Genomic DNA, 11,930 nt, shown 5'->3' on the forward strand with positions numbered 1-11,930 from the left:
AATCATACCCAATCCCACCAACCTAAAAATTGAGGCTGGGTGGGAAAACAACTTTAAGTGGCCAAGTAAGGGCAATAGAAGATGAAAGGGTGCTTTCTCGCCCAAGACCCTGCCTGCACAACCATGAAATTGTATCCAGGGTGGGGCAGGTGGGATCCTGAAGGAATCCTGTCTGTAATTTTACTCCTTCCTGCCTCAGAACCCACTTTGAGGGAACATAAAATTCTCCCTATGTTAGGGTAATTGCAGTTCCATTGTCAGTACTCTGTACTCCTTGCACCTTTCTGTAAGTTGGCTGGTTAGTTATGCAGAGCAATGGCAATAGTGCAGATTCAATTCCTGTACCAGCTGAGATTATTTATGAAGCTCCGCCTTCTCAACCTTTGCTTATCACCTGAGGTGCAGTGATTTTCAGGTTAAATCACGACCAGTCAGTTCTCCCCCTCAAAGGGAAGAGCAGCTGAAGGTCATCTGGAACAATGGTAACTTTATTCTTATAGGTTGGCTGCAAACGTTCTCCTCTATCTCCTTTTCACTATTTGATGGTCCATAGGAGACATAGAGTGGGATTTTCCAGCTCTTATGCTGAGGGATCTTCTGGTCCCACCGAAGGTAACATCTTTCACATTCAGAGGATAATGAAGGTTCCCTGGTGCTGCAGCCAGTGAGCAACACAAATGGTCATTGATTCCAGCAATATCAGAAGGTCCAGCTGGACGCCAATGGTGAGCTGTCCTGGCCATGAGAAAACCCACTACGGGGAATGGGGGAAAGAGTGGCCGGAAAATCCTGGCCACAGTGTCATAATTCCTCTATTGTTTCTTAATTGAAATGAAATAGATGCTGTCCTTGGTCCTTCAACTCCATCATCCTTCTCCAGTGCTATAGTGATATCTTTCATCAATACCCATCACCTCCACACCCACCCCTCTCCCACCTTCCACACTGCCCATCTTCCATCTTTTTATTGCTTCTGTATTTTTCCAGAATTTCCCGGGGCCAGGAACATTCTTAATCCTTCCTTCTTTCAGCCAAGTCTCTGTATTTTCCATCATATTATTTTCTCGAGTGACAAGTTTTTCTTGCAGCTCACCAATCGTATTTACCATAGTTTGTAGATTAACAGTAACAAACTCCAATCCTATCTTAGATTGCCTTGCAGTTGCCCCTGTCTGACCCCTTCTAAAAATTATATAAATATTCTAGCTTTAAATATTAAACCATGTTTGGATTTGTGGATTGATTAAATATATACCAAATAATTTCCAAAGAGGACAACACTTGTGTCATACTTAAAATTCACCTTAAGATGATGAGGTTTTGTATTGCAGAGTTAAATTCATTTTTATTTTATTACTTATCACACAAGAATAATTGCTTTAAAGCCTAGGCTGCAGCATTTATTGCCAGGTCCATACAAAAATGTTTACTATATAAAGCTTACAATGGGATGCTCGGGGAAAATAGTTGTTTCTTTGTAAATTATGCGTTTTCTTCATAACCCACAAATTCCAAATTTATTCCCTCCAGTGACCCAAATCAGCCTGTTCCTCAGGATACTAAATTTATCCACACCAAGCCGAACCGTTTTGAAGAGGTTGCCTGGTCAAGATATTCCCAGAAAGATCAGCTCTACCTTCATATTGGACTGAAACCACGTGTTAAAGAGCACTACAGAGCTAATAAAGTCAACTTATGGTTGGAGTTGGTTCCTCACCTACATAGTCTGAATGATATTTCCCAGTATACTTCTACAACAACAAAAGTCCCTTCTGAAATTACTCATAGACCATCAAAGAAGTGGTCTGTTACCACCAAACGTCCTGTGACTTCAGTCTTCCCTACTGTCAAACAGGATGACCAGAAGCATTCAGCAGGTCCTTTCTTGGTTGATCAAAGGGACTATTCAACAGAGTTAAGTGTTACTATTGCTGTTGGAGCCTCCTTGTTGTTTTTGAACATCCTTGCCTTTGCAGCATTGTATTATAAGAAGGATAAGAGAAGGCATGATGTGCATAGAAGATGCAGCCCTCAGCGTAATACCACCAATGACCTGACCCATGCACAAGAAGAAGAGATTATGTCCCTGCAGATGAAGCACACTGATCTTGATCATGAATGTGATTCTATCCATCCACATGAGGTTGTTCTGCGGACAGCCTGTCCTCCGGATTATACGTTAGCAATGAGGCGATCTCCAGATGACATACCTTTAATGACCCCCAACACCATTACAATGATTCCAAATACCATACCTGGAATGCAGCCTCTCCACACATTCAACACATTTACTGGAGGACAAAACAACACCCTTCCACATCCTCACCCCCATTCACATTCAACAACCAGGGTATAGCCAGGCAAAGATTTTAAGAAAACGAGAAATCAAAGAGGTGTGAGATTGCTAGTGAAGATCATATTTAAATTGGTGTTCATGGTGCATGACCATTACTAAATAACAAGAGAAAACAATCTGTTGGTAATTGTATCCAATACTGTTGGGTATATTCCTGAGAGACAAAGTAAGTTTTGATCCATCAGATCAGTTTAAAAAGAAATTCTCATAGATGGCAATCTTTCACAATTCTGTTGGAAATGGAAAAGTATTTTTCTCTGAAGATTTGGAACTCTGTTGTTCTGCTTTGGTGCCAAAAGCAATGTTGTACCATTAGGCATGAAATGAAGAAGGATTAACAAACAAACAAACTTTGAAGACTACACAAATGCACAAAGGTGAAGATTCATAAGATGACACAAATTCTGTTTATTTTATTTTTGAAACAGTGCCATTGTACAAATTTACATATGAAATGTACATGAAGTACATGATATTAAGTTCTGGGTAGAGTATTCATGCACAAGGATATGACTGCTCTCTATCAGTAAGACAGAAGAATAAACCAATTACTGCCATGAACAGCTTTTTGCAAAGTGCTATAACACAATTTTGGCAAACGTGGGAACAGGACATTTTTAGCACGATACGCATGATTATTTATCTGCTTGGCGACTGTGCTGCTCAATAAGCTGTGATAAGAACATACTTTGCAACCCCATTCAAATCCTTATTAAAAAAAAGTACTTCCTTCATCGAATGGCACAAACTGAGGAAGAGTTTGATGCAAATCCAATAAAATAAGTTCTTAGTAGTTTCAATTAAAAAGATCAAAGAAAGTAGTTTTGTATAAATGTGTGCTAGAATAATTGTAAAGTGAACACTCACGATCATAAATTCTAGAAAAGGGAACTTTCAATGTTGTAATTTTTCTTCATCAAATTCCTTTCCTTTTCTAGCTTTATTTGGTGCCAATTTATCAAACAGATCATGCAGTAAGGGAAGTCTTGTTTTCTGTAATTTATCTATAGATATTTTTGAAGTGGTTGACAGGAGTATGCTTGCTCTATAGGTTTGTGCAGAGGCTAATGAGAAACCAGATACTATGCCAATATAAATGGAAGTTCTAGTAAAGGTTGACTCATAATAAGTTTTATTAATGGACAACTTGATTGGATTTTACAAGACTGTGAATGCAGTCAAAGGGACATTTGTCTTTCTAATAATTCAGAACTATGAAGGTGAGGCCAGTCATCCTGTACTAATATTGACATATGAAATGTGGAAAAATGGCAGAAAATTATTATTGTTAATCATTCTTGTTTCTATTAGTTATGTGAATTGAAAGTTTACAACTTGCTCAATATAACGTTACCATGTAGCATTGATTGACTGTGACACCACTGCCACTTTTTAAAAGGTGTTGCTAGAAGTACTTTTGCCAAATTATTATTTTTTGGTTTGAATGGCTTACAACATTTGTTTAATTTGTTGTGCATGCCTAAAAATCCATTAATTCAGCTAAAAACATGTTACAGCAAAAATAATCTTTTGCCCCTTTTCAAATAATAACCGTGTATATCTGTCTTTCAGTCATTTAGGTACTTCTGAACATCTGCTTCGCATTTACTATCAGTATGTAATAGGTTCTATGTGGTTCACTACAATGCACATAAAAGTCAAATACACCAATTAAAATCAATAATTTAGTGTTGCATATATATTTGCTGTTCATTTAAAGTATTTTCCCATAACTGCACGAATCAAAACTGATTTAGAATTGTTTTTCTGACAAAAGTTTATCATGAATAATCTGAAAAATAACTAATTGGAAGAAACATTATCAAAATCCTTTGGGATTTCTGAGACAATTTATAAGGGGAAGGAGTAATAATCATAATTACTTGATTCAATCTTAAAAATTAAAAGAAAGTTTTTGAGTTTTATAGTTTCTCTGGATTTTTAGCACGGTTAATTAACTCTCATACAATAGGTTGTGATATGAAAAGCAGTGGTTTAATTGTTATCATCTATTGTCAAAAAAGGTGACCTTGGACATTTTTTGCAGAAGTTTCCTTTTGCTAACAACATGCTTTGGTATTTTGAAACTCATTTAAAATTAGGAGGCAGAAATTTCTGTCTTCAGTAATATTGTTTAGTTGATATATATTATATATATAATATATATATAAATAACAAAATATGGTGTGCGTCTGTAAACTGATTACCTTGAATCCGCTGTAATTTTATAGCATATGTTTTTCTTGTGTTTAACATCAAAAAGGTGGAATACAAAAACTACTTGATCATGGAAACTCTAATTACCCTCCAGCAAATAACATTTTCAAAACTATTTTGTTCAAAGGAAGCTTGCTCTGATGTTCTGTTTGAAAAAACTAAATATTTTGTAAATATTAGAAGATGAGCCCTCTGCTCCGACAGCCATCAGTGATGTTGTCTGTAAAATGTACGTAGAACGTTTAAAGATGTTCATAGTTGAGGACATGCAGTATAGCACCAGCTGAAATTATCTTTACTTTCAGTGCAAACGTGCTATTTATGAAATCATACAATGGTGAAAGCTCTTGCGAGAAGGTTTAGTCTGAATGAATACTGACACCTTATGAAACTTTTTCCTGCAATATTATGATTTCATCATTTGCATTGATTTGGAAATTTTTTTTGCATTTAAATTACAAAGTGTTGTCATAAATTCAGACTGAACTTATGACATATTGCAGCTTTAATTGTTGTAAGAAGACGGTACTGAGATTTGTGTGTATTTCACATAAATATTGTGACACAACTAGGAAAATTAAAATAATAAGACCGTCAAAAGTACCCTTACACTTCTTTGTCGCTTGTAAATTGTTTCTCCTGTGCTGTTTGTTTGAGGCAATTTGGCTTTCTCATTTTCCAGTGTTAAGTTGTATTTGAATACTGCTACTTAATGTAAGTGGCATTAGATAATTTGAGTGAGTGGTTCTTGTGGAACATTTGCCAAAAATGTTTGATTATTAACATGCACAAAAATTATTTGTTATGGATCTTTTCACAGCCAGAGTTCACAGTATAATGCACAGCCTGTAAGTATTTGGCATAACACATCCAATGATTTTGTCATTTGTACTTATCAAACATTTCCCTGCCATTTGGCACGAGCAGGTGCAACCATTTCATTTTACTTGTAAAGGCTTGATAGCCTCAAGTGACTATAAACTGTGTTTAAACATCCACGACTTTCAAGATTCTTTTTAATATCATTAATAAATAGTCATATTTTTTAACTTGTCCAAGCTGTTCCTCATTCTTCGTTAGTCACTTGCCACATTGTGACTGGGATTCCTGTTTTGCCATGGACACTTAATATATGCTAACATTGTTTCCAGGAATGTTTTTACATTAAAATGTCTTAATTTTCCATCTGGAATGTAATATATTTGTCCAAATCTTCTCTCTGCCTCTCACAAAGATAGTGGCTTATGCTGGAGTATTGCTCAACAGATGACCACAGCCTTCTGGTACTTTGCCAAAGTGGGAGGTTTTCACTTGCAACTTCAGACACAGCAAGTTTCAGCAGTGTGTAACATTAGGATACATCACAATTGAGCCTATTCCTGGCGTCATCCCCATGTACACACACATTTGCCAGGAGTCACTGGATAGCTATCAAGAACAAGAACTGTAGTTAATTTTGCAACACTCCAACTCCCAACCCAGCTTAGACCATAGATCGGAACTACACACTTCTTAGTTTGAATGGTTCACCACTATACATTTTACCAGTGATCCATTATAGAAGCCCAAGATATGACAGATGGTTATTATTTTAGAGTTATTTTACTGGAATTGTAGAGTGTGGACAGTGCTCACTGACATCCACAGCTGGATTTGAATTCTTCCCAGACTGGCATGATCAAATGCTTTCTCTCTCTCCTCTGTACCCTCCCCACTACCCTCCCCCCCCCACCCCCCACCTCATGTTAAAGTAGAATTAGCTTGGGCAGTCTCAACTTATTTGCTTTTGGGCATTGGCCTTTGGGCTAACTGCCAGTATTACTCAAATATATTGAGTATCAATGTTGGAGGAATGGAAGATAAAATACACAGGAATGGTCTCCTGAGTAAGTTTAAAATGCATTGTTAGAACAATATAGCAGAAATTCTATTCAGTATCTAACTTCCAACTTTGGTGAGGGCATAAGATGGGCAGTATCAAATTTGTCATCCATTCTATACCTCGCCAGATTTTCTTTTACATTCAATTTGATTCAAGTTCTTCCCATTGAATCTCTGATCTGGAATCTATACTGACACTGGATCCAAACATTAGGTAGGAAATGCAAAAAATATCTCAATCCAGAATCAACATGACTCTTTAAGAGCACATTATAAACCTGAAAAATTTTTACAAAAAATATGTTATTGTGTAGCCAGTGGTCCTACATGTTGATGTCTTTGCTAATGCTGCCAAGCCTGATGATCAGTGCAGTTTAAAACTCTGTACCGTATTATACTGTCAGTTTACAGTGTTTATATCTGTATATAGTTTTATTATTGTACAAATAAAATTTCTAAAAACAATAATTTGAAGCTTCTCTCTTTGATTGATACAATTATGCACCAATAAACAGAATGCTTGCCTTCATCGGCCAGGGCAATGAGTTTTAAAATTGGCAAGTCATGTTGGAGCTCAGTTAGCCTTACTTGGAATATAGTCTTCAATTCTGGTCGCCCACACTACCAGAAGGATATAGAGGCTTTGGCGAGGGTACAGAAAAGATTTACCAGAACATTACCTGGTATAGAGGGCATAAGTATGAGGAAAGGTTGAAGAAACTTGATTTGTTCTCACTGGAACGATGGAGGTTGAGGGGCAACCTGAAAGAAGTCTACAAGACTGAGGGGCATGGACAGAATGGATAGTCAGAAGATTTTTTCCCCAGGGAGGAAGAGTTAATTACTAGGGGCGTAGGTTTAAGGTGTGAGGAGCAACGTTTGAAGGAGATGTACGTGACAAGTTTTTTATACAGAGTATTGGGTGCCTGGAACTCACTGCCAGGAGAGGTCATGGAAGCAGATACCATACTGACTTTTAAGGGGCATCTTGACAAATACATGCATAGGATGGAAATGGAGGGAAATGGTTCCGGGAAGGGTAGGGGATTTTAGTTCAGTCGGGCAGCATGGTCGATGCAGGCTTGGAGGGCCGAAGGGCCTATTCCTGTGCTGTAATTTTCTTTGTTCTAATAAAAAAAACTTTTGTTAGATATTAACTATAATCTTTCATGGCAAACCTTTACACGACCTTATTAAAACAGGGTGCATATTTGTGTTATACTGAGGACATAATGCCAAAAGGACATCATGTTAGATTGAGTTTTCATATGGTCTTAATTCCTAATTACAGTGCAGGTGAATTCCCTTGTTACAGTTCAACAATGAATCTTTATTTATGAAATGTTTAATCTACACAAACATTCTAAGGTGCTTCATGGAGTTGTAAAGAAAACATGGACGCTGAGTCAACAAAGAAAAGATTAGGAAGGGCGGTCAAAATCTGATCAAAGACGTTGGTTTAAAAAAGATCTGAAGGGAAAAGAGAGAAGTAGAAAAGCAGGGTGTCTTTGAGGCATGTGTCCCCAGATCATGGAGTGTGAGCAGATGAGAACAGCTGTGAGTCAGAAAAATAGAAAGTTCAGAGGAAGGGCAAGTAGAATTGGAGCAGATGCCAGTGATGGGGCGTTGTTCAGACATGGAGAGGTTTAAATGTAACACAAAGATTTTGAGATCTTCAGCTAATGTAAGTCAGTAAGGACATGGGTGATGGTTGTGTACCATTTAAAAAATGCACTGTAGCAACTTGCCAAGGCTTCTTGCACACCACCTTTCAAACCCATGACTTGTACCAACTAGAAGAACTAGGGTAATAGACACCTAGGAACACTACAAGCTGCGGGCTACCCATTGAGCCACACACCTTTCTGGCTTGGAGCTCTATCTGTTTCTTTAAAGGCCCAAGATCTTCCAGTCTCTAGATCCTTGGAAGCCAGGTGTATGGCCAAGATGTACATCAGAACTCTGCAGAAGTTTCAATACATTGATTCCTTGGGAATTGCCTAGGAAGTTTGCACTTCTAATGGGCACTCTCAAGGAGACCTCAGACAGTTCTGGCATACTTACCTGAATAGTTACCCAGGAAACATGAGACAGAAGAATCCTAGTCTAACTGCTGGGTATGTGTACAACTGACCCCCAAATATCACTTGCACTGATTTCCACTTCCCCCAACTCCTCCTCGACCCCCTAATAATCCCTTGCTGATCTTGCAACTTCCCCACCCATCCACTCAGCTGCCACCCTACTTACCCTCCTAACTAGATGCCCCCCTATCTAATTGTTACCATACTCGCCACCACCTTCTCAGGGACAGTTGGGGATGAGCAGCAATTGCTAGTGATGTTCATATTCCTTGAAAGAATAGAAAGAATGTTCCAACTCTTTTGTAGTATTCACTTGTCTAGTCATTTATCTCATTGATGTTTGTTGGACTATATTTTACATAACTTGGCCATTGTGTGTACCTATATGACACCCCACCAGCCTTCACATTCAATGGATCATTCCCCATTTCCACCCCTCCAGCGTGATCCCACCACCAAACACATCTTTCCCTTCCCTCCTGTCTCATCATTCTGAAAGGATGGTTCCCTCTGTGACACTTTGATCCACTCTTCAATCACTCCCAAAACCAACACTCCTTCCAGCAGTACCCCTTCCAGCAGTGCCCCTTCCATGCGAACCCAGCAGATGAAACTGTGATTTACTTGTATTTTCTATTCAGTCGACTATATTTGCTGCTGACAATGTGGCGTTCTCTACACTGGAGACACCATCGCAGACTGAACAGGCATTTTGCAAAACACCTCCATTCATGACCTCGAACTTCCAGTCACCTGGAATTTTATTTCTGCACCTTATTCCCACTCTGATCTTTCTGTCTTCAGCCTCTTGCAATTTAGGAAGGCAATGGCCCAGTGGTATTATAGTTAGACTATTAATCCAGGGACTCAGCTAATGTTCTGGAGATCTGGGTTCATATCCCACCATGGCAGATGGTGGAATTTGAACTTAATTAAAACAATCTGGAATAAAGAATCATGAAACCATTGTCGTTTGTTGGAAAAACCCGTTTGGTTCACTAATGTTCTTCAGGGAAGGAAATCTGCCGTCTTTACCTGGTCTGACCTGCATGTGACTCCAGAGCCACAGCAATGTGGTTGACTCTCAACTGCCCTCGGGCAACTAGGATGGGCAATAAATGCTGGCCAGCCAGCGGCACCCATGTCTCAGGAATGAATAAAATGAAAAAGGTTCCAACAGAGCTGATTGCAAGTTCGAGGAAAGCATCTCATTTTTCAACTGGGAACTTTACATTCCTCTAGACGCAACATTGGCTGGAATTTTCTTGCCATTCACACCAGGGGATTCTGTGGTCCCATTGCAGTGAACAGTTATCTGGTTGAGCTCCAAATTCTTCATCCTCACTTGTAACAGTAGCGGGGCGTGAATGGCTGGAAAATTCTGGCCGTTGTATTCAATAATTTCGGACCATAATCTCTTAGCCATTTTGTTTGTGTTTCATTGCTGGCTTTGTATATTTCCTCTTTTTTCTCTCTCAGTTCTGTTACTTTGTGTTGGCCGGTTGCTTTTCCTGCCATTCATACCTCACCTATGCGCATTTTTTTGTTTTTTTTCCTTGCTCCATTAGCATTCCTTTGCCCTTGCACCCTTGACTCTCTTTTATGCTTCACCCGATCACAGACCATAACTTTGTTCTTCTTCCCACCTTCCTCCTTTGTCTTGCTCAAAACTACTAAATTTCTAAGTTTTCCCGATACTGACGGAAGGCCACAGATCTGAAACATCGACTGGGGTTTTACCATTTCATCACACTGAGGCACAATTTGTCAAGCCACACATGGGCACCACATGTGATTTCAGAACAAGCAATTAAGGGTTAATTCATGAAGTTAAGGAGTCAATAGAGTTTAAAAGTTTATTTACTTATTGTCACAAGTAGGCTTACATTAACACTGCAATGAAGTTACTGTGAAAATCCCCCGTTGCCACACTCTAGCGCCTGTTCAGGTACACTGAGGGAGAATTTGGCGTGGCCAATGCACCTAACCAGTACATCTTTTGGGCTGTGGGAAGAAACTGGAGCACCCGGAGAAAACACAGAAAGACATGGAGAGAATATGTAGACTCCACACAGACAGTGATCCCAACCAGGAATCGAACACGGGTCCCTGGCTCTGTGAGGCAGCAGTGTTAATCACTGTGCTACTGTGCCATATATGATCAACAGTGCAGGCTCCTCCAAATTTCCTGATAAACAAGTGAAGGCTGAAATCTCAGCAGCTTTTAAATGGCAACAACTGGGCTTTGGCTGTTTGTTTTGCTGCACTGGGCAGTCTGGACATGTGGACGAGTACAGCAAAAACCTCCTGGCCACCTGTGGAGGCAGTCTCAGGGTGAGGAAGCAGCAAAAGGCTGCAGAGGGGAATGCAAGCAGTCATCAGCATGTGACAAAGATACCCCTTGGCCAGGATTTTCAGACAAAGGGTGTTGAAGCAGCAGTGTCAACAAATACCGCATTTATCAAGAGAAGGCTTGACTGACCCGTCTGCAATGATGGCAGAAGATAGAATTCTGGTTGAATTGATGGTCATTGAATGTTAGGAGTCCACAAGATCAGTGGGGCCTTAAAATTCTATTTTACACAGTGGCTCAAAGGAGAAGAGAATTAGGAACCTACAGGGGGAAATGTTGTTTACACGGCACTCCTTTGAGTGGTGCTACACAAATTTCTTTTGAATTCTCAGGGGTAGACTGTGCCACCTGCTTCTGCCTTGGGTTTCCAAAACTAATATCATTCGAAGGAAACCATGTTGGAATGTACTTGAAGATGAATAAATTTCTGAACTCATGGAGAAAGAACAGGTGACGGGACCATTTGGGTAGCTCCACCAAAGTATAAGCAAAGGCATAATGGACTGAGTGGCTTTCTTTAACACGATATCATATTATATATGGTGTTAGTTGAAGGGTAATTGTTCCTCAGAATAACAAGAGGTTCGACATTGAGAAACATGTGTAGGCCGGTTTTACATCCAGAATAGACATCTGACATAGTTTATGGTCTTATTTGAATGTTAGCACCTCCAACAAGACAGCTCTCTCCCAGTACTGCACTAAAGCCAATCTTGATTATATGGTCAGCTGTTGGACTGGAATTTGAACCCACAGTTTTCAGACTTAAAGGTACTAACTAACAGAGCCAAATTAACCTATTCACATTTAGATTTGGTTTTACAGAGTGAGACAGTGAGTGGAATATCTAATACAGAAAAGTTGGTACAAATGCTCAGATTGTATCAGGCTTCTCCATCTTCTCTTCACTCCATATTGTCTATCGCCTGGAATTTATGGGCAACCTCATTGGAAGGAATGAGTGGATGCAGTGTTCATTCTCCATTATGAGTTTTCTGCCTCATGTTTTAGCTGATCTTGACCCTGAAATAATAGTAGA

At 39.3% G+C, this 11,930-nt stretch overlaps 1 protein-coding gene across 1 annotated transcript in view; it reads left to right on the plus strand.

The window, feature by feature from the left end:
* nlgn1 (neuroligin 1) overlaps positions 1-4,385 on the plus strand; it is a 546,094-nt gene extending 541,709 nt beyond the window's left edge. Inside the window, exon 8 of the mRNA XM_080185610.1 lies at positions 1,531-4,385. Within this exon, the coding sequence (XP_080041736.1) occupies positions 1,531-2,356 (826 nt within the window). The 3' untranslated portion in view covers positions 2,357-4,385. The remainder of the gene's footprint in view (positions 1-1,530) is intronic.
* Positions 4,386-11,930: the final 7,545 nt, after the last annotated feature.

The sequence above is a fragment of the Carcharhinus amblyrhynchos genome, chromosome 3 (genome assembly GCF_965287045.1).
Source record: "Carcharhinus amblyrhynchos chromosome 3, sCarAmb.v2.hapA, whole genome shotgun sequence".
NCBI lineage: Eukaryota > Metazoa > Chordata > Chondrichthyes > Carcharhiniformes > Carcharhinidae > Carcharhinus > Carcharhinus amblyrhynchos.